The 27,964-nt window shown below is 41.2% G+C and overlaps 1 protein-coding gene across 1 annotated transcript; it reads right to left on the bottom strand.

The window, feature by feature from the left end:
- Positions 1–21: 21 nt before the first annotated feature.
- On the bottom strand, positions 22–26,239 carry ltv1 (LTV1 ribosome biogenesis factor). Its single transcript, XM_055158675.1, has 11 exons — positions 26,040–26,239; positions 24,080–24,211; positions 22,544–22,747; positions 21,105–21,189; positions 19,646–19,778; positions 15,762–15,987; positions 12,357–12,484; positions 7,486–7,619; positions 5,819–5,871; positions 1,281–1,481; positions 22–353 (listed from the first exon to the last, which is right to left on the bottom strand). Exons 1-11 carry the CDS (start codon positions 26,040–26,042, stop codon positions 243–245), a joined length of 1,410 nt encoding a protein of 469 aa, XP_055014650.1. The 5' UTR covers positions 26,043–26,239; the 3' UTR covers positions 22–242.
- Between the last annotated feature and the right edge of the window lie 1,725 nt (positions 26,240–27,964).

The following is a 27,964-nucleotide window of genomic DNA, read 5'->3' as shown; positions in this document are numbered from 1 at the left end:
TCCAAAATAAAACAACTCGAGTCATTTTGATAAACATTTTTAGTTACTGCAAAAGTTACACAAAAACACAGACGGGTCCAAACGTTAAAGTCTCAGTTAAACGTGACGTGAGGCGGTTCAGGTGGAGCAGAAGGAAGTGAACTCTCGCCTTCAAAATAAGAGTCCTCATAGCTCCAGGAAGTGCCCCTCTCTGCGGTCCAGTTCTTTTCAGAATAAAAGCCTGTTGTTTGTTTGTTTGTTGTTTAGAGTTTGAGTCCCTGGATGTTTGTGTGCAGATTGTGCAGTTGTTTCTCTTGTCGTGCCTTCTCTTCTTTAAATGCAGTTTTGTTTGCCTTTTTCTCGATCCTTCGCTCCTGTGACGGAAAAAACAAACGGATGAAAGTGAAAACTGAGGATTCTCACTTTGATTTTACCTGATGTCAATAAAAATAACAGTTTCAAACCAAACAAGAAGAAATTTGTGAAACAATTTCCTCCTTCCTTCTCACCTTGTACTCCTCCTTCACATCCTCTCCTCTGTCTCCTCCTTCCTTCTCCTCCTGCTTCCTCCCCTCTCCTCGCGCTCCTCCTTCACCTCCTCACCTCCTCTCCTTGCTCTCCTCCACCTTGTGCCTCCTCGTCCTCGTCTCCTCACCTTGCGCTCCTCCTTGACGGCGTGCTTCCTCCTCTCTCCTCTCCTCCTCCTCTCCTCGTCTCCTCCCTCTCACCTTGTGCTCCTCCTCCTCGTCTCCTCTCCCTCTCTCTCCACCTCTCCTCCTCTCCTCTCTCTCCTTGTGCTCCTCCTCCTCCTCTCTCCTCTCCTCGTCTCCTCCCTCTCACCTTGCGCTCCTCCTTGACGGCGTTCTTCCTCCTCCTCTCTCTCCTCCTCTCCTCCTCTCCTCTCGTCTCCTCACCTTGCACTCCTCGTCTCCTCCTCTCTCCTCTCTCCTCCCCCTCCCCCTCCCCTCTCTCCTTGCGCTCCTCCTCCTCTCTCTCCTCTCCTCTCCTCTCTCCTCCTCCTCGTCTCCTCTCCCTCTCACCTTGCGCTCCTCTCCCTCTCTCCTCTCTCCTCCTCCTCCTCTCCTCCCTCCTCTCCTCCTCCTCCCCCTCCCTCTCTCCTTGCGCTCCTCCTCCTCGTCTCCTCTCCCTCTCCTTGCGCTCCTCTCTCCTCTCCTCGTCTCCTCCTCCTCGTCCTCCTCTCCCTCTCCTTGCGCTCCTCTCTCCTCCTCCTCCTCCTCTCTCCTCCTCCTCCTCCTCCTCCTCCTCTCCTCCTCCTCCTCCTCTCTCCTCCTCCCTCTCACCTTGCGCTCCTCCTTGACGGCGTTCTTCCTCCTCCTCCTGTCGTCGCGGCTCTCGTCGCGGCTGCGTGGTTGGGTGGCGGCGGTGGGCAGGTCTCCGGGGTTGATCCTCGTCATGCGTTCGCTCTGTTTGGCGGTCGGGCCTTTGGGGGGCAGGACGTCGAGCGGGACCCCGGACTTCGCCGACACTCGAATCTGCTTCGGCTGAAACCACAAAACCCACCGTTCACTTCTCACTTTTAATAGTTTCAATAAAAGAAACAAATGAGACATTTTCTGAGCTCGGATCGAATCAGCGGTGGAACAACAACTCGGGTTTGTTACTCAAGTAAAAGTACAAATACTGGAAAGTAAAAGTACAAATACTGGAGCAAAAAATACTCGAGCAAAAGTAAAATATCACATGAAAAATCTACTTAAGTAAAAATTATTAAAGTACCTGTTTAAAAATGTTCTTAAAGTCTTGTATATATCTGAAATTTGACATTTTATTCTTGTAAATAACTGAAATTTGACATTTTATTCTTGTAAATAGCTGAAATTTGACATTTTATTCTTGTAAATAACTGAAATTTGACATTTTATTCTTAAAAATTGCTGAAATTTTACATTTTATTCTTAAAAATTGCTGAAATTTGACATTTTATTCTTATAAATAGCTGAAATTTGACATTTTATTCTTAAAAATTGCTGAAATTTGACATTTTATTCTTGTAAATAGCTGAAATTTGACATTTTATTCTTAAAAATTGCTGAAATTTGACAATTTATTAAAAATAGCTGAAATTTGACATTTTATCCTTGTAAATAGCTGAAATTTGACATTTTATTCTTGTAAATAACTGAAATTTGACATTTTATTCTTAAAAATTGCTGAAATTTGACATTTTATTCTTATAAATAGCTGAAATTTGACATTTTATTCTTGTAAATAGCTGAAATTTGACATTTTATTCTTAAAAATTGCTGAAATTTGACATTTTATTCTTGTAAATAGCTGAAATTTGACATTTTATTCTTGTAAATAGCTGAAATTTGACATTTTATTCTGGTAAATAGCTGAAATTTGACATTCTTAAAAACTGCTGAAATTTGACATTTAATTTTTGTAAAAAACTGAAATTTGACATTTTATTCTTGTCTGTGGCTCAGATTTTATATTTTCTTTTTGTAAATACAAAGATAAGTAATAAAAGATCAAATCTGACCTATTTTATTTTGACTTGAACATTTACATTTACATAATTATGTTTTATTTGACTCGTGTCTCTTGCTCTTTATTTGCTGCTCATTTAGAATTTATTATTACATTTATATTTTTTCCTCTTTGTTATTCTATTATTTTGTGGCGTGTGACTCCTGAGTCCAAATCTTTTCTTCTGTGGATCAAAAGTTTGTCTAAGTCCAAGAGTAAAAAGTCAAAGTATTTGTGGATATTTTGAGATTTAATAAAACTTCAAATGTCGTGATTTTGATGCAGATTTATACAGAATTTTGTTCAATAGAAACAATTAAATCATTAGTTTTTTCCAGCTGTTTTTATTTCTGTATTTTTGTGTTTGTTTTAAAGTTCATTGTTACTTTCATTATCATTTTCATTGGGAATTAAAAGTTAATTTGGTCTTTTAAAGAGGACTTCCTTTTTATTCAGAATTGAATTTTTTTTATTGTGAAGTAAAGTTCGACTGTGAATCACTCCAGACAAAACAAGAACAAGGATGTGACAGACCCTTTACCAGAAAAGTTACACAATGCAGCTTTAAATAGAGTTCCTGGCCCTTCCGCCCTCCACCAGAACTGAGGCGAGTGTGAGGGCGGAAACTACCGAGTTACGTCATGAAAAACGGCAAAAGAGAAATGTTACTTCAGAAGAATATTACTCAAGAAAACAAGAAAATACAAGCAAGAGTAAAAAAATATTTGGGAAAAGTACTACTCAAGTAAGAGTAACGGAAAGAGTCACTGTCAGAGGAGCAAGAAATTATGATTCTGCTTCTGATTCTGATTCTGACAAGGCCAAAAACTCAAGTGAATTCATCTGATATAAAAATGTATTCAGCAGATACAGATGTACTCTATACTCTAATACTCAAGTATTTTTGACAGTAAAGTCCCGTCTGTGAATTCGTGTTCGTACTGATGAAAGCGTAATCGCAAACTTTCATTTCGTAATTGTAATTCTTGACATCGTAACTTTTCAGTTCGTATTCTGATGGATAAAATACACACGACTGGACTCATTTGAGAGTTTACAAATATTTTATGCTTTATTTTAACTACAGACGAATATGCACGGTTTTCTATTCTATGCGCGCGAATATTTTTGAAAGCTTCTTACTCCAGAGAGAACACTCATATACACTGAGTCGTGTCCTTTAGTCCGACAGAAGTTGAACCACATCAGCGACACAAGAGCTTTTTTATTTTTATTTTCTTCGCTTAGTTTATGTAAATGAGTCGTGAGGTTTTAAGTTTTGTTTTTGTGAGATTTGTGCAAATCTGCATTAAACACATGATCATGTCAAACAGCTGATGTGGCTCTAAAGTGTTTATGTTTATATGTTGTAAAGTTGAGTTTATTTATGCAGATTAGTAACAGTAATAATGATGATGTGGAATGTAAATGATTTTATAAAGTCACTTTTTTTGTTCTATATCCGTCTTTTGATCTGCCACAATAATGTAATAATGAATTCAAATGGAAATAGCTCAAGTTGAAGCTTTTCTCAGCAATTTTTAGGTGAGATTAAAAAAGATTAATTCATTACAGATCATAATTAATCTCTACATTTTTTAATCTCTTGACAGCACGAGAAATATGTGACGTTAACAGTCTGTTCTGTACGACGGAGTATAAAGGTCAGATTAAAACAAAAGATGCTGGAGCTACGAGAAGAAAGTCGTAACATTTCGACATTAAAGTCGTAATATTATGAGAATAAAGTCAAAGTTAAAATAAAGTCACAATATTATGAGAATAAAGTTATAATATTAGGAGAATAAAGTCGTAATAAAATCAAAGTCAAAGTGAAAAATGCAGCAGAAGAAGAACCTTGTTTTTCAATATAAAACCAAAAATAAGAAACGAACAACAATTTTCTTCATTATTTGCGCCTCCGGACTGAACCAGGACTGAACCAGGACTAAACCAGGTCCAAGACCAGACCGGGACTGAGACCGGGACTGAGACCGGGACTGAGACCGGGACTGAGACCGGGACTTAGACAAGGACTGAGTCCGGGGCCAAGACTGAGACCGGGATCAGACAAGAACTGAGACCAGGACTGATACCGGGAACAGGACCTGGACTGAAAATGGTTTAGTCCTGGTTCAGTCCCGGTTCAGTCCCGGTTTAGTCCCGGTTTAGTCCTGGTTCAGTCCCGGTTCAGTCCTGGTTCAGTCCTGGGTTCAGTCCCGGTTTAGTCCTGGTTCAGTCCTGGGTTCAGTCCTGGGTTCAGTCCCGGTTTAGTCCCGGTTCAGTCCTGGTTCAGTCCTGGTTCAGTCCCTCATCACATTTTAAAGTCATGGAAACGCCATTTCCCATTTCCGTGACTTAAACCAGGACTAAACCGTTTTCAGTCCTGGTCTGGTCCCGGTCTCAGTCCTGGTCTGGTCCCGGTCTTAATCCTGGTCTTTCTGGTTTGGTTCTGGACCTGATTCAGTCCTTGTTCAGTCGAATGAACGAATGATCCACAGATTCTTCTCCTTTACAAAATGCTCCAAATTCTCCACGAGCCGCAGATATTCTCCTGATATTAACACTTTATTTTGACACTTTATTCTCATAAAATTATGACTTTTTCTTGCTTCGACTTTATTCTCATAATATTACGAATTAAATTTTTCCTGACCCTTATACTCCGTCGTAGTTCTTCTCTCTTCTGTTGTTTTTACTACAACTTCACTTTACACAGGAAACGTCGGCTCCTGATCTCTCATTTTATCAGATACATTTCCCCCCAGAAAGTGCCACTTATATATGTTTTTTTCTTCTTCATTCTGCATTGTTTGGCTGGTGCGACTTATATGCCAAAAACTACGGTAATCTGAAGTGACTGTAATTTGACAAAACCTGAAATAAATCCCAAAATCTGCTGTTTTTCAAAGGACAGACACAAAAATGAAACAAACTGAATCAAATGTGAAGCAGCTGCAAGAAACACAAAAGTTCAAATCGTTTCATTTTGTCACATTGAAGATTTGTCACTTTAGTCTTCGTCACAGTGGGAAGAGGAAGCACAACTTTTACTCAAGTAACAGTACAAATATTACCCAAGCAGGAGTAAAAGTATGCGACAAGAAAAGTACAATTTCTTTAAAAAGTGACTCGTGTAAATGTAACTAACCTCTGACAGTGGTTAATAGTTTTGGTATATTATTTTGTTGTAGTACTCTTCTTACTCGAGTAGTACTTCTCCCAGTTTCTTTAAGTATTCGAGTTCTTTCTTGGACCACTGCTGTGTACTTGTACTAGACTAGAGTACTGTTCTTTTGAAGTAAAGTTACTGTGAGCGCAGGTGTTTCTGCTCGTTGAGTCTCACCTTCTGTGGCTCCTCGATGACTTTGGGTCGGTTGTAAATGTTGGAGTACGAGCCTGAAAACAAACAAAAGGGTTGAAAAAGTAACTGCCATAACATTTTTACTAGAGACAGATTCACCAGAACGAGATGACACAAGATTCTGAAATAAATGCAAACTTGTGGTTAATGGTTTTCTGTGTAAATGTGTCGTATTCTCCAGCAGCTTCGACCAACAACGTCCACAAAGGATAAATATTCAGACAAAAGGAGAGTTAAGAGCTGCTGAGTTTTATCCTTTGAGAAGTTGTAGTTGGAAAAAGCAGGAAAACAGTGAGTGAGTTTACATCAGCACGAGTATCACGGTTATGAGTTTTTTAACTGGGATTGTTTTATGGACAGAGTTTCTGGGTGCAGTCAGGGGTCAGGGGTCAGGGGTCAGGGGTGGGAGGGTCCTGGTTTGACCACAGGATCATCTCTGCTGTTCACAGATGATGTCGTCCTGTCGTCTTCATCAGACCAGGACCTGCAGCTCTGGGACGGTTTGACCCGAGTGTGAAGCGTCTGGATGAAGATCAGCTCCTCGCGGTTCTCGACCGGAAAAAGTCGTCTTGTCGTCTCCGGGTGGAGAGTCTCTGCCTCAAGTGGAGGAGTTCAAGTCTGTCGGGGTCTTGTTCTGGAGTGAGGGGAGGACGGAGCGTGAGACTGACAGGTGGACAGGTGCAGCGTCTGCAGTGATGCGGTCGCTGTATCGTTGTGGTGAAGAGGAGCTGAGTCGAAAGGCAAAGCTCTTGATTTACCGTCAGTCTGTTCCTACTCTCACCTCTGGTCATGACTCTGGGTAGTGACCGAAAGAACGAGGTCGCGGATACAAGCGCTCGAAATGAGTTTCCTCCACAGGGTGTCTGGGCGTCTCCCTTAGAGACAGAGTGAGGAGCTCAGAGTAGAGCTGCTGCTCCTCCACATGGAGAGGAGCCAGTTGAGGCTCGGGCATCTGTTCTGATGTCTCCTGGACGTGTCCCTCAGGAGGTGTTCATGTCCCACCAGGAGGAGGCCCCGGGGAAGACCCAGGACACACTGGAGGGACTATGTCTCTGGACTGGACTGGGAACACCTCAGGTCCCACTGGAGGAGCTGGAGGAAGTGTCTGGGGTGAAGGAAGTCTGGGAGTCCCTGCTCAGACTGATGCCCCCGAGACCCGACCCCGGATAAAGCAGAAGAAAATGAATGGATGGATGGACAACCAGGATACGGCTCATCCCGGTTATGAGTCATATCCTGGTATTTTCTCTCCTGCCGAGAATTTAATTGAAAATACATTTTTGGGTCTGACTGACCCGCCCCAAGAGAGCGGGAAGGAAAAAACTGTTTCTTCGGGTCAATGTGACCCCGAGGAGAGCGTGAGGGTTAAACCTTTCTATTTTAATAGAAACCAAACCAGACCAAGTCACAGGTCAGATCTGTGGAGAGGCGACCCCGCTCACAGTCACCATGTTTGTGTTTCTAGGTGTTTTTGGAGCCATAAAACCACCTGGAATTGAATAAATGTAGATAAATAAAAGTAGAGCTGTTTAAAGTCACACTGTGGAACATTCCAGGCAGAGCACAGACACAGTGCACCTTTAGTCTGACTTCTGTGTTGTGGTGTAATCTGAGCAGTGTGGTGGTGCTGCCCCCTGCTGGTGACTCACTGATGATGGTCTCACAGTCCCACTTCTCGTCCGGCGCTTCGATCACCACCGTCTGAAGCTCCTCCTCCTCCGAACTCTCCACTTCCTCCAGAACAGGAAGTTCCTTTGGCCCCAGGTCCTCGGGCCGCAGAGACCTGAACACACACAGGACCAGCAAATGTTTTCACACCACGTCAAAGTGAGAAAAAGTATCACATGGCAAATATTTCTATACATGTCACGTTAGTTTAAATATCAAACTTTTCACAGAAAGCACCATCAAATAAAGTCAAATCAAATAAAAATGGGTCTCACGTAAACGTTATTTCTTTGCTTTGAATCAGGATCAGAGTCAAGGGCGGAAAATAACAAATCACATTTACTCATGTTGCTGTAATTGAGTCGTTTTTATGAGTAATGTGTCATTTTTGAAGTAGTTTTTGAAATAGGTAAATAGGTTTTCTCTCTAGAACGTTCAGTCGTTGTTCAGAAGCGTCCGCGCGTCTCGGTTCAGGACGACACTGGAGCCACAGATCTATGTCGACATGAACGATACTCAAGAAGAAGGAGCTCTGAGTAATTCTCGAGAGGAAAGAGAAGGAAACCCTCGGCCAAACTCGGACAGACATTTGTGATCAAACACAAAATAGAGAATAACATCATACGTAAAGCAAGTGTTCAAATAGTAAGTGTAGGGGTGTAACAATATCCAAGTCTCACGATACGATATCATCACAGTATGAACCTCACGGTACGATTATTTATTGTGATATTTTGCAGAGGCTAAAACTGTGAATATGCTTCTTTTTCATCTTAAAACGCCTTCACAAGACTTAATCCAAAGAACTAAGATTAAAAGTGTCAGAACTGTTATTTCTTCTTGTCATCTGCACTGAAATGGAGCCAAGGATCATGGTCTATGTCAGGGGTCGGCAAGCCCGCGGCTCCAGAGCCGCATGTGGCTCTTTAGCTCTCCCCTAGTGGCTCCCTGGAGCTTTTTCAAAAATGAGTGAAAATGGAAAAGGAATGATTTTTGTTGCTGTTGTTTTAATCTGGTTTGTTTCGGGGTAAAACCCTCGTTCATCTGCTCATGGATCTGATCCATCATCTGTGTGTGAAGGAAACACATGAAAAGTGTTTCAGCAGAACAAACAGATGAGCTGAAGCTGAAGTGGGGGGTGGTGTCCACCTCCACCTGAGAAGAACTTTCCCCTGAAAAAACAAAACAAAAAAACACGTGCGCAGACGGACGCTCAGAACAACATATAACGAACCAAACTGGATTCACGCTTCTGTCCGGACGCTGCTCCACCTCAGAACCAGACCAGAGCAGCCGGACCTGTGGTCCACAGAACATTCTCACTTTTCACACACAGAACCAGCGCACAGATGAAGCACTGAAGCACTCGGACCCAGTCCTTTGTGCTGGTCTTACTCGTCTCCGTCTGGAACCAGGACATGGAGGACGAAGCCTCTGGACCATCTGACCAACACTGGACCCTCAGCCCCGTCCCAGGTTTGGTGCTGCTCCTGTGTGTTTCTGCTGCTGAGCTCAGAGCTTCTGCTCCGGGCTGACGTGTGGTGAGTTGTGTACAAAGTTCTCCATGCTGCTGTTTTCTGAGTGTCCTGCACGATCAGAAGAAATGCGACTGCTGCTCTGATGCTTCCATCATCGTCGTCATAGCAACAGGTAAACGTCGGTGGCACTTTCAGCGCGTCGGCTCCTAAAACTCCTGTTTATCAGTTTACACAGAAACGTGAAACTGGAGTTTTCCAAAATCTCCACTCCAGCCGGAGTTTTTAGAAAGATTTGTTTTCAGAGGTGAATTCTCCGTTTGTGTGTAAACGATGTGAACAAACGAAGGGAAATGTCTCTGTTTTTAAAAATACCCGTGTACATGTAAACGGGGCCTAAATGACAAAGGAATAAACAGGGTGGCAAAAGAGGTTTGTGTATCATGAATGCTCACTTTGTATTTGTAGTCAGTTATTGTTACATCTCTATTAGAATAGTAAGTTAAAATAGTCTTAAAATAGTAAAATGTACAAAGTTTACAGTGAACAAAGTCTGTATCATTTAAAAGTTGATTTAAACAACTTGTGCTGGATTAGATTTATGACTCTTTTTTACATCAAATAATTGAAAGTAACTAAGTAACTTTTACTCAGATTACATTTTAAATTAAGTACTTTTTTAAGTTTACTCGAATAGATTTTTATATGGTTACTTTTACTTGAGTAGGAATTAAGTAAAGTAAAGACACTTTGACTTAGTAACAGTTTAGTTTTTTAAATAATTTGTCATAATAATTAGTTTTTAATAATTTGGCAATAACAAAGTAAACATAACAAAATATAAAAGACCAACACGCATACAAAGAGAAAAAAACAAAAAAAGGATGGGGATTTGTGTGTCGTACATTGCAGTGTTTGAAAGTGTGTGTTTACATTTTAGGGCTGTCAAATCACATTTGCATTTACATATTTTCTGTTCCCTTATATCTTTTGTTTGTTTGTTTTTGGAAACCGTAAAAAGCACTTACACACACAGCACTTTACACAAGTGAACACATACACATACAGGCGAGTTTCAGCTGACGTCATTGTTATTAAAAGTCCGCGTTGCTGCTGGGAAATATTTTGGTCGGAGGCAAGAAACACGGTAAACACAGTGTGTAACCTCGTGTATTTATCCCTGATAATGGTAAATTCCTGCTGCATTATCGGACGCACAAATAGAAGCACGGAAGAAGGAAAATGTCTTTTTCATATTCTGAGTGAAAAGAACCACTAACGGTGAATTAAACGACTTTCAAACATCCGCAGAGCAAACGTAGAAGATCCTAACAAACCGTGGACTCAACAAGTTCAACAACACATCCAGACTCTTGGAGGTTTTCATCTTTTCTGCTGTGAATGGCCCAGGAGTTTCCACCAAGTCATTGTGGATGTCGCCCAAGTGAATATTTGTCCAGGGAGTTGGAGATTCTGACCAGAAATTTGGTTTGGTCCAGACTCTGTCGGGGTTGAAACTAGGGATGGGCATGATTCAATCTATTGATAATTGATCATTAAGAATTTCATCGATTATGTTCATTTGAATGGACAAACTGAATGTATGTGTGTGTGTCGTGACCAAACAGGTGTGTACATGTGTCTGCATCAGAAGGAGCGAGACACAAACAGTGGGTCAGTCTGTAACGAACCGAAGCACAAATGTGGATTTAACCAGGATTTGTAGAAGAAATTCCACACTTTCCGTTGCGTTGGGACAAGTGTGAGTCCATGTGCACAGTGGATAAAGCAGCACATATGTTTCTGTGTCCAGTGGGAAAAAGTTTTTCCAGGTGAGAGTCGCTCAATGTGGATGACGAGGCCCCGCCCCCCTCCCCCCGTACGCTGTCCTGGTTTTGACAAACACAAATCTGGTCACACTGACCTGTATTCACCTGAGTCATGTCTTTTAATCCAACACAAGTTGAACCACATCAGCGACACAAGAGCTGGAGTTTTATCTTCACTTAGTTTATGTAAATTAGTGATGTGGTTTTAAGTTTTGTTTCTGTGAGATTTGAACAAAACTGAATTAAACACATTATAATGTCAAACAGCTGATGTGGATCTAGAGTCGTTATGTTTATATGTCGTAAAGTTGAATTTATTGATGCAGATTAGTGCAGATAGTAATAATAATGATGATCATTTTAATATAAAAACCTTAATGATTAATCGATAATTGATCGTTAATTCTTCCGAAGATCAATTAAGAAAATTTTATCGAATGCCCGTCCCTAGTCCCTGGTCAAATGGTCTTGGGTCCTCTGCTGTTAGAGTGGATAAATAACCGGGATCAATACCCTTTACGTGCTTTCTCGCTCCGTCCGACATGTTGAATTAGTGTTTCCTGCCGCCGACCAAAATAATTCCCATCATGCAACACGCGCTTTTGTCAACAATGAAACTCGTGTTCTTCTATTTTACTGTGTTTTTGTCACAGTTTGTGTTTGTTTTATTTGCTCCATAGAAATTTAATCCAAAAAGTCTTTGTCCCAGTTGTTTATGTCAGAGCTCTTATGTTTACGTTCTCTTCAGTTCATCATAATAAAACATTTAGCTCATATTAAAAAAAAAAACATTTAAAATCCACCTCTGCACTGAATCTGCTGCTCCAGGTGCATTGTGGGAAACTGAGACTCACTAAACCTGTGACACCTGCAGGGAGAGACCAGCAACTGTAAAGTAAACAACGACCAAAACGTGTGTCTGTGGCTCCGTGTCTGTGGCTCCGTGTCTGTGGCTCCGTGTCTGTGGGCTCCGTGTCCGTGTCTGTGGCTCGTGTCTGTGGCTCCGTGTCTGTGGCTGTGGCTCCGTGTGTGGCTCCGTGTCTGTGCTTCCGTGTCTGTGTCTGTGGCTCCGTGTCTGTGGCTCCGTGTCTGTGTCTGTGGCCTGTGTCTGTGGCTCTGTGTGCTCCTGTGTCTGTGGCTCCGTGTCTGTGGCTCCGTGTCTGTGGCTCCGTGTCTGTGTCTGTGGCTCCGTGTCTGTGGCTCCGTGTCTGTGGCTCCGTGTCTGTGGCTCCGTGTCTGTGTCTGTGGCTCCGTGTCTGTGGCTCCGTGTCTGTGGCTCCGTGTCTGTGGCTCCGTGTAAACTACACTATGGTTATGATTAGATTAAAAATAAACACATAGACACTTTTATTTTGTTAAATGAAGGTTTAAACTGTAAATTCTCTCTGGAGTTTTTCCGTGTCGAGCACAAAGACGGAGAGACTCACTTCACTGAGCTCTGACACAGGTTTCCCAGAATCAGAACATGAATCTGTCAAACGCACTTGAAGAAAACAATAATAATAATAATAATGATAAATAAATATTCCAGGTAGAGGAGAGACTCACTCGTTGTGCTTCTGTCTGTAATAGTCCTGGATCACCTCCTCCAGGCGGCAGGAGTCCGGCTCGATGTGTCCCTCCAGCTCCGCGTTATCCAGGGCCCCGATCTCGTCCTCGTCAAACTGCTCATAAAACTGCACACAGACAAGACGAGCGCGGTTCAGAGCTCCTGTCGCATTATTATTATTATTTTACACACAAGTGACCCACAGCCGCTGAGGAGAGAAACAAGCAGCGTTTAAGACTCGGAAATAATCGATGTTTTGGACGTTTACAAACAGAGAACAGGTTTTTCACATTCACAAGCGACAAAAACTGACTCCACTTCATCCTGAACTGCTCGGATTAAAAACACTGTGGCTAAAATGAGTAGAGTCGTGTCAAATATAAGACGCTGAGCTTTTTTTTTTTTAATATTAAGATGGTTATTCAGTCTCCGGTGCTTTCATGTTTACACACGGCTCTGTCATCAGGTCACGAGCATCAAAAAAGAGTCTTCCCAAACTTCAGCTGATCCAGAACAGAGCGGCTCTGTCTGTCTCTCTGTCTGTGGCTCTGTCTCTCTGTCTGTGGCTCTGTCTCTCTGTCTGTGGCTCTGTCTCTCTGTCTGTGGCTCTGTCTCTCTGTCTGTGGCTCTGTCTCTCTGTCTGTGGCTCTGTCTCTCTCTGGCTCTGTCTGTCTGTGGCTCTCTGTCTGTGGCTCTGTGGCTCTCTGTCTGTGGCTCTCTGTCTGTGGCTCTCTGTCTGTGGGCTCTGTGTCTGTGGCTCTCTGTCTGTCTGTGGCTCTGTGTCTGTGCTCTCTGTCTGTGGCTCTCTGACTGTCTGGCTCTCTGTCTGTGGCTCTCTGTCTGTGGCTCTCTGTCTCTGTGTCTGTGGCTCTGTGTCTCTGTGGCTCTGTCTCTCTGTCTGTGGCTCTGTGTCTGTGGCTCTGTGGCTCTGTCTGTGGCTCTGTGTCTGTGTCTGTCTCTGTGTCTGTGGCTCTGTGTCTGTGGCTCTGTGTCTGTGGCTCTGTGTCTGTGGCTCTGTGTCTGTGGCTCTGTGTCTCTGGCTCTGTGTCTGTGGCTCTCTGTCTGTGGCTCTCTGTCTGTGGCTCTGTCTCTGTGGCTCTGTGTCTCTGTGGCTCTCTGTCTGTGGCTCTGTGTCTGTGGCTCTGTGTCTCTGTGTCTCTCTGTCTGTGTCTCTCTGTGTCTGTGGCTCTGTGTCTGTGGCTCTGTGTCTGTGGCTCTGTGTCTCTGTGTCTGTGGCTCTGTCTCTCTGTGGCTCTCTGTCTGTGGCTCTGTCTCTGTGTCTGTGGCTCTGTCTCTCTGTGGTCTGTGTCTGTCGCTCTGTCTGTGGCTCTGTCGCTCTGTCTGTGGCTCTGTCTGTGTGTCTGTGGTCTGTGTCTGTGTCTGTGGCTCTGTGTCTGTGGCTCTGTCTCTCTGGCTCTGTCTCTCTGGCTCTGTCTCTCTGGCTCTGTCTCTCTGGCTCTGTGTCTGTGGCTCTGTGTCTGTGGCTCTGTGTCTGTGTCTGTGGCTCTGTGTCTGTGTGTCTGTGGCTCTGTGTCTGTGGCTCTGTGTCTGTGGCTCTGTCTGTGGCTCTGTGTCTGTGGCTCTGTGGACGAGCGTGGGCGTTGTGCACGAGAGACTCTCTGTTTTACTGTGGAGGACAGATTCACCTGTAAACTTGTTTTGTTTTTAAATGTGTGAACTGTACAGATGTGAGTCTGTTTGCAGATGCTGCCCTCTAGAGGTGATTTTAACACAAGACCAACTTCACAGGGACATTTTACTCTTCCACCGTCCAGAACTAACGACCTGAACAGAACTGTTCTGTACAGAGTGATGCTGCTTTGGAGCTCGCTCCCCCAAACAGGAAATGTTAAAGAAATATAAAATGGAAATTGTACATAAATATATTTAGTCACTATTTATTCATTGTGATTTATTGGATATATTATAGTTAATGTTTATGATGTAGTCACTGTGGAACAGGACTGTATGAACTTATGTATGAACTTTTATAGTTATTATAATGGTATTTTTTATTGTAAATTATGCTAATTTGGACCCCGGGAAATAATCTTTTCCCTGTAAAGACTAAAGGGGATCCAGTAATAAATAAATAAATAAATACATTTCAGTTTGTAGATGTGGTATAAGCACTTTACACAACCTGGAGCCGCGTGTTCTGCAGTTTTAACCACAGACTGGATAAAAATGGGTCTGGTCAAGTGGTAACGGAGGGAAACAGGGTCAGATTTTTGACATTCAAATGTCTCTTATTCAGAAACTAGAGGAACTATTGAAATAAGTAAAGTATCAGAATGTAGGAAAGAGTTACACTCCAACAGGGTCAAGTTAAACCTGTGAGATTCTTTCAAGTTCAAGACAAAAAATGTAAAAAACTCATGTCGGTAACGGAGGGAATGAAATATGCAGCACTTTTTGGTCAATAAATCCAAACAGTGATAACTCTTGGTTCTCACTTCCATATCCTTAACAAACTGGTTTGAATATTTGCTTCATATAGTTTTCTACCATATGGGACAAGATTAGGTTGAAAAACCTCTGACTTTTTGACTCATGAGATTTTTTATTAAGAAAGTTCATGGTAACGGAGGGAAAAGTAACAGAGGGAAAATTGTACAAACAAGTAGAAGGTGCAGGATTTTACATCATTTGTCGCTTTTTTCTTCTGAAAACTTTAATATTACTTCAAAATGAAAGAAACTATTTCTATAAAATATGTCAGTCCTTCCAAGAACATTTTTATCATTTCAAAGACTTGTTTTTTTGGAAAAATCCTGTCCCTTCATCAACAGTTCAAAGATGGAATAACACAAGATATGATGAAATACAAACATTTATTTACATGATTTTCAGGTCTTTGAAATTTGGGAAATAATTTTTGTTCCATGTTTCATTCATGGTCTGTTTAAAACGTCTGGAACTTTAGAACCAAAAATGGAACAGAAAAAAGGTCAACAGTTTGATAAACTCGAGTACATATGTATCTGTTCAATACACTTTTATATCAGATGAATTCACTTGAAGTTTTGGTCTTGTTGTTTACTTCTGTTTGACTGGACCCAAATATGTACTAAGCGAGTGTCACGTCTCCACAGTGTTCAGCTCAAATGAAGTTCCTGTTGCCATATTTGGAAATCCAACCGTGAGTATCATAGCAACCACAAGAACCAATCATGACTGAGGGGGTTAAATGTGCCCGTCCGTCTCACCGGAGAGTACGTGCTTTAAAAACAGCTCCTCTCTGTTTAACGCTCACGTAAAAATCATCCCGTTTGAACAACCTGGAGTTTCTGCTCTGACTTCGTACTTGAGATTTTATTTTTTGGCCACATCTCCCAGTCCGACCCTTTAGTCTGTAACGTGGTTTAAAGCTCTGAAGAGTCTGTAAAAGTTTAAAGCGGTACCTTCTCGAAGCGGTCGTCGAGGAGAGTGAGCTGCTCGTTCCTCCTCATCACGGACGACGTCATAGAATACTCCGTGAAGCGCGTCCTCGTCTCCTCGTCCTCAAACAGGAACTCGCGAGCGCCGCCGTCTGGGATCTGCCCGTCGGACAAAGCTCCGTCCGAGTCAAAGTCCTCCTCGTCTGTGTCCTCCCACTCTTCATCGTCGTCGTCGTCTTCATCACCGTCACTAACGCACAAACACAACAGTTACACAACAGTTACACAGGAGCTGTTCAGATTCAGATGGAGGTTAAACGGCCTGTATTAAAGGTTGTATGGAGGATTTTTTTAGTTTCAAACTGTCAATGAAAGATTAAAACACCATTACAGAGACGCAGCAGCTTTGTAATTATGATGACCAAAAAAAAAAAGAACGAAAATCTATCAACTGTGGACGTGTTGAGGCCAGATAAACATCAGCCAATAGAAAACGAGGCTCCCTCATTTTCTATTGGCTGTTAGGTTGTCAATCAAACTCCCTAGTGTAACTGACTCGTCGGAGCGCGGGGATTACGTGGTTTACGCAGCGGTTCTTAGAGGCTTTTTCGAACTGTCGCTTCCTCGCATTTCGCACAAAGTTTGTCACGATGGTGGATGAGAATCCACGACCGGTTCACCGCAAAAGTCCATTTTCGAGGTCGCTGAAAGAAGAAGAGAAGTGGAAAAGGAGTAAAGCCAAACTGAGGTGATTCTTGGAGAGCTCGTCCAGCGATGGCGCGACCGAAGCAGACGAAGGGTCTAAAAACTGACGCGTCGGTCGCTGAATTACTTCTAGACAGGAAACTTCAACAGTGATTCTGAACGCACACAAGGACTGTCGCTGTGTTTCTCTTCCCTTAAAAAAACCCTCTATACAACCTTTAAGTCGAGTTCTAATCTTGTTTCCTTCCCAAAAACAGAGCTGGAGTTGTGTTTAATTTCATTCATTTGAGTAACTCTTTATTATTAGTCTGTCTACATTTCCAAAACTCAAAATGCTCTGCTCCACCTTGTGATGTAGAGCGTGGAAACCCGACTGAAGTCCAGCGGGTTCGGGTTGGACTCGGACACATCAGCCGTTTCCTGTCCACAGTAAAACCAGTCGCTCTGAGACGCTTATGTGTCAAAAGATCAGAGCTCTGCACTTCTAGTTTAGATACAAGACAAAACTGTGTCATTATTATTTGTGAAATGTGGTGCAAAACTTCAGAATCTTCAGAAACTTCAGGATTTTTAAAGCAGAAAAGATTGGAGATAAAGTTGTGGGGAAGTGGAGTCACTGTGGTGAATCGATCTGTGAGCTGTGTGGATGTAAACAAACCCACGTGAGGAACCAAACTCGCCTTTTTACTTTTAAACAACGACTCAAACTGGATTCACAGAGCCGTTTTGTGAACTGGATGTCACAGTTTCTCTGGATAATGTGGCTGAGATGCTGCAGTTTAAATTTACTACTTAACGAGAGGTGAGGAATAAAGTCTTCGTTATTTTCGCTTTATCCTGAGTTTGTATTTTGCGTCTCTGTGTCCGTTAGAGAAACACAAACAATATCCTCCGTGTGTCATTAGTCGGCCGATGAAATAGTGATTTTAATTGCGTCAGGCTCAGGTCAGATTCGATCGCTGCTCTGTCAGACGCAGGTCGAGCTCAGACAGAAAACTTCATCCCGATCCACTTTAATGTGACGTCATGACGCGGACGTTTAAGTCAGCAGCTCCTTTTACATTTTGTTCATTAGAGATCGGCAATTCCAGAGCTAAAATTATTGAAATGATTCTAGTGAAGGTGTGTGGAGTTTAAAAACCAGTGTTGTGCATGATGAGTTCAAAAGAACATGTTCATTTTTCAGTGAACTTTGAACTGAACGCGACACATTTGTAAATCAAGAACTTGAACGTGAATTTGTTTAGATTATGTCAGATGAACGACGTACGTCACTGTTGGAGATCAATTAAACAACAGGATTTGTTTTCACCTGATGAGTCGACTGACAAGGTCTGCTCGCTCGCGCTTTTTAGAGCCTGGCTGCACTGCACGTGTCAACGTTTACGCACGTAACCTCATGAAACCACAGCCGCATGTCAACACAAAGACGACTCCACCTGAAGCTGTAGCAGGACAAACACGCGCAGCACTGACTCTGTGTTTGTTAATGTAAAGACGATCAAACTTGACTGAGACATTTAGTCGCTTGTTTTTTGTGAAATCGGATGTTTTTTCGAGGTCGTTCACATTTCCAGTTAAATGTGACTTGTATGTGACTCCAGTGTGAACATTAAACGGTCCAAAAGTGTCCCACATGTGACACTGGAGACACGACGACGTCAACCGCAGCGAGCGTCTCTGTGTTTACACAAGTTGAACAAACATGGACGCAGCATCGAGCACCTGGAGATTTTAAAGTTCCTCTCGTACCGGAGCCACAACATGAACAACTGACTTGTTTTAAGGAGGAGATTGAGAAGGAGAAGGACCAGGTTTTTGGCGGTGGTGTTTTGTGGTGAGTGGAGATGTGCTTCACTTCAGTCACATGGATCATGAACAGTTTTCTCCTACTTCAGTGCAGAATAGTGACGTTTGTGTCTTGTTGATGACGTGTAGGTGGATGAATGTGACCTGACCGTTCACACTCAAGTCACATGTTAAAGATCAGATATGGATCAGTTTCAGGAGCACAGATCCAAGGCTCCGTTCAGATGCACCTGAAGTGACCCAAAACCGATTTTTTGTCTCTATGTTCCTGTATCTGATCTTTTAATGTCAGTCTGAACCACACAGATCTGATTTTTTCAAACATGACCCAGGACACTTGGATCTGTGCTCCTGAAACTGATCCATATCTGATCTTTAACATGTGACTTGAGTGTGAACAGTCAGGTCACATTCATCCACCTACACGTCATCAACAAGACACAAACGTCACTATTCTGCGCTGAAGCAGGCGGAAACCGGAACTTTAAAATCTCCAGGTGCTCGATGCTGCGTCCATGTTTGTTCAACTTGTGTAAACACAGAGACGCTCGCTGCGGTTGACGTCGTCGTGTCTCCAGTGTCACATGTGGGACACTTTTGGACTGTTTAATGTTCACACTGGAGTCACATACAAGTCACATTTAACTGGAAATGTGAACGAGCTCGAAAAAACATCGGATTCCACAAAAAAATCGGAATTGAGCGTTAAGCCCTGCAGTCTGAACGTAGCCCAAGTGTCCTGGGTCACATTTGAAAAAATCGGATCTGTGTGGTTCAGACTGTCAATAAAAGATCAGATACAGGAACATAGAGACAAAAAATCTGATTTGGGTCACTTCAGGTGCAGACTGAACAGCTGAACACACTTGTATTTACCTTCTGTACTCACTCACCACCACAAACGCCAGGATTTCAAAAGGACATTTTAAAGCTCTTATTAAGAGTCTCTGTGGAGCTGGGCTCTTTCACACGACACAGATCTGCCCCAGGACACGATGTGCTGATGATAAACGCACAAATACAACCAAAGACTCATGTTCTCTGTGGAGTTTGATAGTTTAGTGTTTATGGTTTATATGTTGTAAAGTTGTTGTAAACTGGAAGTCAGTTTGAAAAATAAGTTCAGTCTTTCATTTACATTTCTCACCTAAAAATAAAACGAAACGAACTTTGAAGTAGTTCTTGAAAAGTGTGAACTTGTACAACACTGTTAAAAACACAGTGGAGCACTTCCTGTCTGTAAAGTGTTTTCAGTTTGAGAGAAGAAGTCTGAAGTCTAAATGTGCAGGTTTGTGCGTTAAACGTGTGAATGAAACAAAACACAAGTCCAGGTCTGTGTGTGGCGAGGAAACTTGCGCTCTTTAAAAACTGCGGTGGTGTTTGTCGGCGTTTACCCGCTGAAGGTCGTCCTCTCCGAGCCGTTCGCTTTCAGAATGAAGTCGTCGTCTAAAATATTCTCTGGGTCGTCGAAGTCAAAATCTTCATCGAGAGCGGCCACGATGTCGGGGTCCATGTCCAGACGAGGCCCTGAGGAGGAAGCAAAGAGCTGTTTCAACACGACGGTCACGATGGGGAGGGGGGCTCTACATGCATGTCTACGGAGGAAAGCTCAGCAGCTGCAAGACACAAAACTCACGAGCAAAAACTAAAAAAATATTGATTTAAAGAACATTTTTTCAATCACCAGTCCATCCAGAACCACAGACTCTGACAAAACTTCACACAGACGATTTATTTATTATTTATTTTACTGCTGTTTTATGATTTTTATGGTTTTACTTTTATTTGCTTTTAGTGGTTTTATTGTTTTCAAACTTCTATGACCAAATTTTAGCAATTTACCTTTTTGTCGGCTTCATTTTCTGAGCAGCACTTTGGAAACTGCTTTGTTTGTAAAAATTTGCTACAGAAATAAAGTGGATTTGGATTTCAGGGGGTTTGATTGACAGGTGGATGAACCAATCAGAGAAAAGCACGCTGTCTCACGTCAAAAACAAACGTGCTGCTTACAGGTAAAAAGGAGAAGAATCAACGTAGAGGACTGAGAAACACAGTGGATTTTCTCCGAAGAAACAATCGAAGCACCAGTTCAGGAAGTTTTATATTTAGTTTTGAATGTTACAAGAGTTTTTCAAGAGATGTTTTTTTACATTTGAGAGACGCGTGAGACAAATGGAGCGTCTGTGGTTGGATCGTTGAAAATTTGGACAGAGGTTTTTCACGCTCTGTGGTCCAGTTCTAGACTCTTCAAAATTTGAAGAGAATGTTTAATTCCGCTTTAAAATTTCCATGTAAACACTTCATTCCCAAAGAAAATGATTATTCAGAATTAAACTTAATTCCGAAGTAAGTGTTTGGTTTATTCTGTTTTTAAAGCCGCATTAAGTTCTTCCTTGATCATGTTTCACGTTTATTCTTGTTAAAAATCATTGCGGTTGTTCGTTGTGTCGCCATTTAACATTCAAAAGTTACAATCGACATTAAAAAATGCACCTGAGTTCTTCGAAAAACACTTTTAAATATATGAATATGTTTTAATTTGCAGATATCATATTAATATTTAAAGCTTTTCTATAGAATTCAAGTTGTTTATTAATAAAATATAGATTTTCATAGGGGGGTCAACAAACCATAATAGGATTCTGACCCCGGGGTCAAAATCCTACACCACACCGGCTCCACCAGTCCTGGTTTTGGACTTTCATCCACGTCTCTTTGGATTTGTGAGCAGGATGCAGGAGTGGGCTGAGGCAGAGCAGCTATAAACCCACCCAGACACGGGGAGAACATGCAAACTCCACACAGAAAGGCCCGGGCGACCACAGTTCTACAACAAAAGTGTGTGTCGTTCACCTGAGACGGGCGCAGCTTTGTTCAGTAATCCCACCTCCTCCTCAAACTCCGACGCAAACACCGAGGACGGAAGCTTGATGCTCGTCTGGAAATACAAACACATAAACATTTTCTAATTTTCCACAACATTAAAAAGGACTTCCTGTCGTCAGTACAAGAAAATAAAGACTATAAAGAAAATAAAGACCGACATTTATCTGATCAGATTTACTCCTGGAATAAAAACATTTTCACTGATAAAAACTGTGGCTCTGTGTCGGTGTAAAATCTGTATTTAAACTATTCCAACGTTTCATTATATCTATGTGATCTCCCAGTGGTCCAAGACCAGGACTAAACCAGGACTAAACCAGGACTAAACCTCTAAACCAGGACTAAACCAGGACTAAACCAGGAGGTCTAAACCAGGACTAAACCAGGACTAAACCAGGTCTCAGGTCTAAACCTAACCAGGACTAAACCAGGTCTAAACCAGGTCTAAACCAGGTCTAAACCAGGACTAAACCAGGACTAAACCAGGTCTAAACCAGGAAACCAGGTCTAAACCAGGTCTCTACTAAACCAGGTCTAGGACTAAACCAGGACTAAACCAGGTAAACCAGGACTAAACCAGGACTAAACCTCTAAACCAGGACTAAACCAGGACTAAACCAGGACTAAACCAGGACTAAACCAGGACTCTCTAAACCAGGACAGGACTAAACCAGGACTAAAACCAGGACTAAACCAGGTCTAAACCAGGTCTAAACCAGGACTCTAAACCAGGACTAAAAGGACTAAACCAGGTCTAAAACCAGGACTAAACCAGGACTAAAACCAGGACTAAACCTCTAAACCAGGACTAAACCAGGACTAAACCAGGACTAAACCAGGACTCAGGACTAAACCAGGACTAAAACCAGGACTAAACCAGGACTAGGTCTAAACCAGGACTAAACCAGGAGGTCTAAACCAGGTCTAAACCAGGACTAAACCAGGACTAAACCAGGACTAAACCAGGACTAAAACCAGGACTAAAACCAGGACTAAAACCAGGTCTAAACCAGGACTAAACCAGGTCTAAACCAGGCCCATGGTGTGTTCTAGTCTCTGTGCTGTTAAACTTGTTCCGATACAGTTGTTCCAGATTGTTCTAAAGACATTCAGGAGAGGTTTGTTTCTGTCTTTTTTAGTCTCGATACGAGCGAAAAATGAGAATCTAGTTTCGATACTTGTTTTAAATTCTGCATTTAAATTGTTAATAAAAGTTTGAAAACCGAGCAGAGACTGTCAAACTAAAAACTAAACTGTCAAACTTTGATATAAATAAGTTTAAGCTGAGCCGTACTTGTGTTTACAGCGACAGGACAAACGATAATCACAGTTCAATTAAAAATCAGGAAATCACAGGATCCAGGTTCTGTCTCGGTCTCTTTAAACGTCACTGGTCCCTGACTCACAGTGGTCCCAGTCTGCTCCTCTTCCTCCTCCTCCTCCTCCTCCTCTTCGTCTCTGAGCTGAATCCGTCTCTCCGTCCTCATGTCCAGCCCCGGCACGAGCTCAGACGTCCCCGACGCCTCCTTCAGGTGCTGCAGGTAATCGTAATCATCATCGAAAAACACGCCGTAGCTCCTCTGCTCCTCGCGCCGTTTCTCCACCTCCGCCTGAGAAAAACACACAGGGTTTATCAGAAAAGTCCCGTCGTCGAAAGAGAGAGTGTTTCACTTTTTACACGATTAAAGAGAGCGCGTTTCATTTTTTATCATTATTAAAGATGGGCGTGTTTCACTTTGTACATAATTAACTGCAAACGAATCAGTGACGTTTTGCAGTTTTCAAATGCTCAAAAAATGAAAATATAAAGTCTGCAAAATGTGTAGATTTTCTGGTATATTTAATTGTAGATTTTATCATTTTGTGTATGTTCCTTAAAAAAAAAAAAAAAAAACTTTGATACAAAACATTTTTCTGCATTTAAAGCCAGAAACTTCTTAAAAATGTCAGTCAGTGCAAAAGACATATTGTTAACATTTTATTAAATTTAAAATAAATTACATTATTGATCTACAAATAAACAACAGGACATTAAAATTTTTTTTATTTTTTTTTTCCTCAAAGTTTTGAAGACTTTGACAATTTGCCCAAATTCAACATTAACTCTGAAACTCTGGAATGATTAAAAAGTAAAACACTTCAAAATTGGATAAAACTTAAACATGTTAACATTTCCCCTTTTTATATTTAAGTTCTTATGTAAAAAAAATAAATAAAAATTATGTCAAAAAAAAATTTCTGACACATTTCACAGTAATATGAGCGTTTCACTGCATGAATCTGTCGTTTTACTGAAAGACGCTTCAACTGAAATTAAAAAAAGTCTGTTTGTTTTCTTTTGAAAGTGACTTTATAAAAACTCACCCAAACCACATGAACAACATTTATGTAACTTCCTTTAAGACATTTACTGTCCAGTTGCACTTTGAATAATTACCAATTAATCTACCAAACCTAATTTCCTTTATTTATTTGATTATTTTACATTGAAAATGAAAATTATTACTTTAATATAGTAGTAAATACAGTTAATTAAATGATACAAATAAAACTGTAAAATATCAGCTGATATTTTTGAGTTAAATGCTTAATATTAGTAAGAGCATGGGGGAACTTAGTTTTGTGGGCGGAGCCTCGTACAGAATCTTACACCTAACCGTACAGAGTTTGAATAGAGCCCAGGAGAGATCACTAGATTACTCAAACATGCAGGGGTGACTCTAAAATCTCTTCAGACATGTTTTTGATGAGGGAACATCGTTAGAACACGAGAGAAAGTTCCAAAAGTTGCTTCTGTCCCTTAAAGAGTCGCTGTTTAAATGTCATCGGGTTCATAAACGAGTAACTGGACAAAGTTGAATTCATTTATGTTGTTTAAAAGTGTCAGAGCACACGTCTCTGCGCCGTTACGTGATTGGTGAAAAGCTTGTTGCCGTGGTTACCTTGTTGGCGGGCAGGAGCACGTGCTGCGGGGCTTTCTCGTCTGCGGCGAGCGGGTCTCTCTGACTGCGGTGGACCAGGTGGAACGTCACCGCCTTCTTCTTCTCAATGAACGACTTTTTCTTTCGATGAGGCTGGAAATAAAACACAGGAGACACGTCAAGATGAACAGATAATCCTCCTTTTGTTCATGAAGATAAACAGTAATAGTGTTGTCACGACACTCAAGACTCAATACTGACTCTGATGCCACGATAGTCATTTTTAAATATAAATAAATAAAACACTTTCTTTAGACAATATTCTGTGATTTTCCACATTCAAAGGTAGAACTTTATTTTCTATTCCCATGTGCCGTATGTCTGTGTGATCTCAGTGTTCCAGGTCCAGGTCACAGACAAAACTGTCCCAAGACTCTGCACACCTGCTCAAAATGAGCTGGTGCCATTTTTTTTTTTCTATGTTTAGATCGGATTATTCATTTCGTCCTTTCGTCCACACGGAGCCAGAGTTTCGGGCAAAAACTATGTTTTTTAAGAACGGGATCCAGAGTGGAGAAACCTGAGAACGCCGGCGTTGTGTTGTCATATGGACAAACAAATCGCAGCTTTTGGAAAACAATGACATCACGATCCCGTCATCATAAGAATCCGACGAAGCAGCGAAGCTCTCAGTCCTCAAACCAGACTCTGCTCATCACAAGACCTTTGCCAAAACAGACGTCACTCTGGGGGTGTCCTACATGTATGTGTACGGCAGAATGTTTATGGAGACACAGTCACCACATCAGGAAACACAGAGTCCAGATGTCCCTGTTTCCCCGGTGTAAAAGTTTCAAACTACTGGGGGGCAGCTTGAAGTTGGTTTCAAATTACCCCCCCCGGTAATTTGAAAACGGTTTCTTTTTTACATGCATCTATTTAATCTACAATGAAGTTTTATTTATTTTTTTCTACAATGATTGAACACCTATGTTTAAAGAGTTATGTATTTAGATAAGCATGTATGATAAAATAAAATAAATCTTTATTTATCGTGTGTGTATCGTTGGAGTCCGACTTAACTTCGCCAAGTCTGGACTGGTAAATATACTATGGTAGTGTACCAGATGTACAGTCAAAGTGGATAAGATTTCACAAAAAGAAATAGTTTGAATGATTTCATGGAAAAAGTAGGATACGGTTTCAAAAATAAAGAAGAAAAAGTTGTAATGATTTCATGATAAAGGCTGTGCATAATAAAGGCTTTGCCCCTGCACCTCATTCGTGTTGTGATGGTTTCATTTATTGTACTGGTTCTGTGAGTTTGTTGTTGATATAATAAATTTGACTGTGCACAGTAAAGGCTTTGCCCCTGCACTTTATGTATGATGATGATTGTATTCTCTTTATAATTTGTGTGATATGAAGCAATAAAGCAATAAAACATTGTATCAAATATATTCTTTTAAAAAGTATTGATCGAGATGGGGAAAACTGGTTTCAAATTACCAGGGGGAAATTTTTGAAGGGGGTAGTTTGAAGCCGCTACACTGGCACAGTCCCAGTCCTATCCCACAGATTTATACAAAACCACTGATTTGTCCCAGTTTTAAACAAAAAATGTCCCTATTTTGGACCAATCTGATCCCTGTAACAGTAAAAAGAGGCATAATTGTAATTTGTTCAGGTACAAATACAGAAAAGATGCTCAAAAATGACCAAAACACAAAGAAAATGTGACTAAACTGACTCATGTTAGTAAAATCTGGTCACTCTACACAGACTTTATAATTATTTAAGATAAATTCAAAAATAAAAAGCACGACAAAAAGTAAGATCTAAATGTTAAACTGACAGTGAAATATTTTCGTACATATAATTTATGTGTGAATAATTTGTTTGTTTTTTTTGACAACAACATTTTAAAGCTCGTGTTAGCCGTTAGCTGCAGTTAGCATCTCTCAAAACAAACCGCACGTACCATCTTGTCACGTCGCTGTTTCTGTCGTTTCTGTTGTTTCTACTTTACGGAGCTTCAGTTGTTAAACCGCGGTTCAGATTCTTGCGTTTCTTCACATAAAAACCCGTAAATCGGTGCGTTTTTGCGGGTTTGTTTATCCACGCAGCGGGCAGCGTGTCTCCACCAGGGCCGCCGCCATTCAGGAAGGAACCACTGCACACAGACACGGGGGTTTATCTGTAAAACTCAACATTTAAACCAGAAAATTTAAACCAAACTTTAGATTTTGAGATTTAGAGAAATATAAATATTCGTTTAAATTCACCAGTGCTGTTACAGTTCTTGTGTAGAGGCCGGTTTTAGATAAGAAACGTCTTGAATCCCCCCCCCCTCCCCCCCTTGTGCTTACATTATTGGTATGTTCCACCGAAGAAGCGTTTTTTTTTTTTTTTTTTTTTTTTTTTTTTATCTTTTTATTACGACGCAGTATAAGGGTCAGATAAAAAAAATAAAAATAAAAAATGCTGGCACTACGAGAATAAAGTCGTAACATTTCGACATTAAAGTCGTAATATTACGAGAATAAAGTCGTATTTTTTGGAGAATAAAGTGTTAGTCAAAATAAAGTGTTAATATCAGGAGAATATCTGCGGCTCGTGGAGAATTTGGAGCATTTTGTAAAGGAGAAGAATCTGTGTATCATTCATTCATTCGACTGAACAAGGACTGAATCAGGACTAAACCAGGTCCGAAACCAAACCAGAAAGACCAGGATTGAGACTAGGACTGAGGCCGGGACCAGACCAGGACTGAAAACGGTTTAGTTCTAGTTTAGTCCTGGTTTAAGTCACGGAAATGTGAAATTGCGTTTCCGTGACTTTAAAATGCGATGCAGGAATATTGCGCTGCATAAAGTTATAATATCACGAGAATGAAGTCGTAATAAAATCAAAGTCAAGAAGAAAGACCTTGTTTTTCAACATAAAACCAAAAATAAGTAAACGAACAACAATTTTCTTCATTATTTGCGCCTCCGGACTGAACCAGGACTAAACCAGGACTAAACCATTTTCAGCCCTGGTCTGGTCCCGGTCTCAGTCCCAGTCTCAGTCCTGGTCCTGTTCCCGGTCTCAATCCTGGTCTCAGTCCTTGTCTGGTCCCGGTCTAAGTCCTGGTCTCAGTCCCGGTCTGGTCTCGGACCTCGTTCAGTCCTGGTTCAGTCCTGGTTTAGTCCTGGTTCAGTCCGGAGGCGCAAATAATGAAGAAAATTGTTGTTCGTTTTACTTATTTTTGGTTTTATGTTGAAAAACAAGGTTTTTCTTCTGCCGCATTTTTCACTTTGACTTTGATTTTATTACGACTTCATTCTCGTGATATTATAACTTTATTCTCAAAATATTACGACTTTATTTTAACTTCGACTTTATTCTCATAAAATTATGACTTTAATGTTGAAATGTTATGACTTTATTCTCGTAGCGCCAGCATCTTTTTTTTTATCTGACCTTTATACTCCGTCGTTTGGGCCAAACTAAATATTTATTGAAAAATTTCAACAACATCTGCATGTTTTCTCTTCTTATTTGTCTTATCTGTAATGTTAAACCTTTCTTTAAAATAAATGTTTATAATAGTTTTTGCTTAAACTTTGAATCCAGAACAAACAAAATATAAAATAATAACAACATTTTAAGCCCTGATGAAGAGCTGAACATGTCGGCTTTGGCCTTTCCTTGTGAGATTTTTACCTCTTGGGAGCGCCTGGATTTCGTTGTGTCTAATACACCAAAAAATATTCGATACAGCAGCTCACGATATCGATCCTGTATCATCACATTAAACGATACGATATGTCAATATTTCAATATTTTTGCACATTTCTACTTAGAAGTTACTCCAGAACCAGAACCGCCGATCTTCTGTTATTCTCACACAGTCACACCAGA

Source organism: Boleophthalmus pectinirostris, unplaced genomic scaffold (assembly GCF_026225935.1).
Source record: "Boleophthalmus pectinirostris isolate CB_2022bp ecotype Guang Dong unplaced genomic scaffold, ASM2622593v1 HiC_scaffold_22, whole genome shotgun sequence".
Lineage (NCBI taxonomy): Eukaryota > Metazoa > Chordata > Actinopteri > Gobiiformes > Gobiidae > Boleophthalmus > Boleophthalmus pectinirostris.
The sequence above is the reverse complement of the archived record's forward strand: the minus strand, read 5'-3'. Positions and strand labels throughout refer to the sequence as shown.

Coding starts and splice junctions, on each gene's coding strand:
- ltv1 (XM_055158675.1), bottom strand. Junction 19,779..21,104: donor CAAAGCTGCGCCCGTCTCAG/GTGAACGACACA, acceptor CTTCCTCCTCAG/GGCCTCGTCTGGACATGGAC. Junction 15,988..19,645: donor GAGAGGACGACCTTCAGCGG/GTAAACGCCGAC, acceptor TTTGTGCGTTAG/TGACGGTGATGAAGACGACG.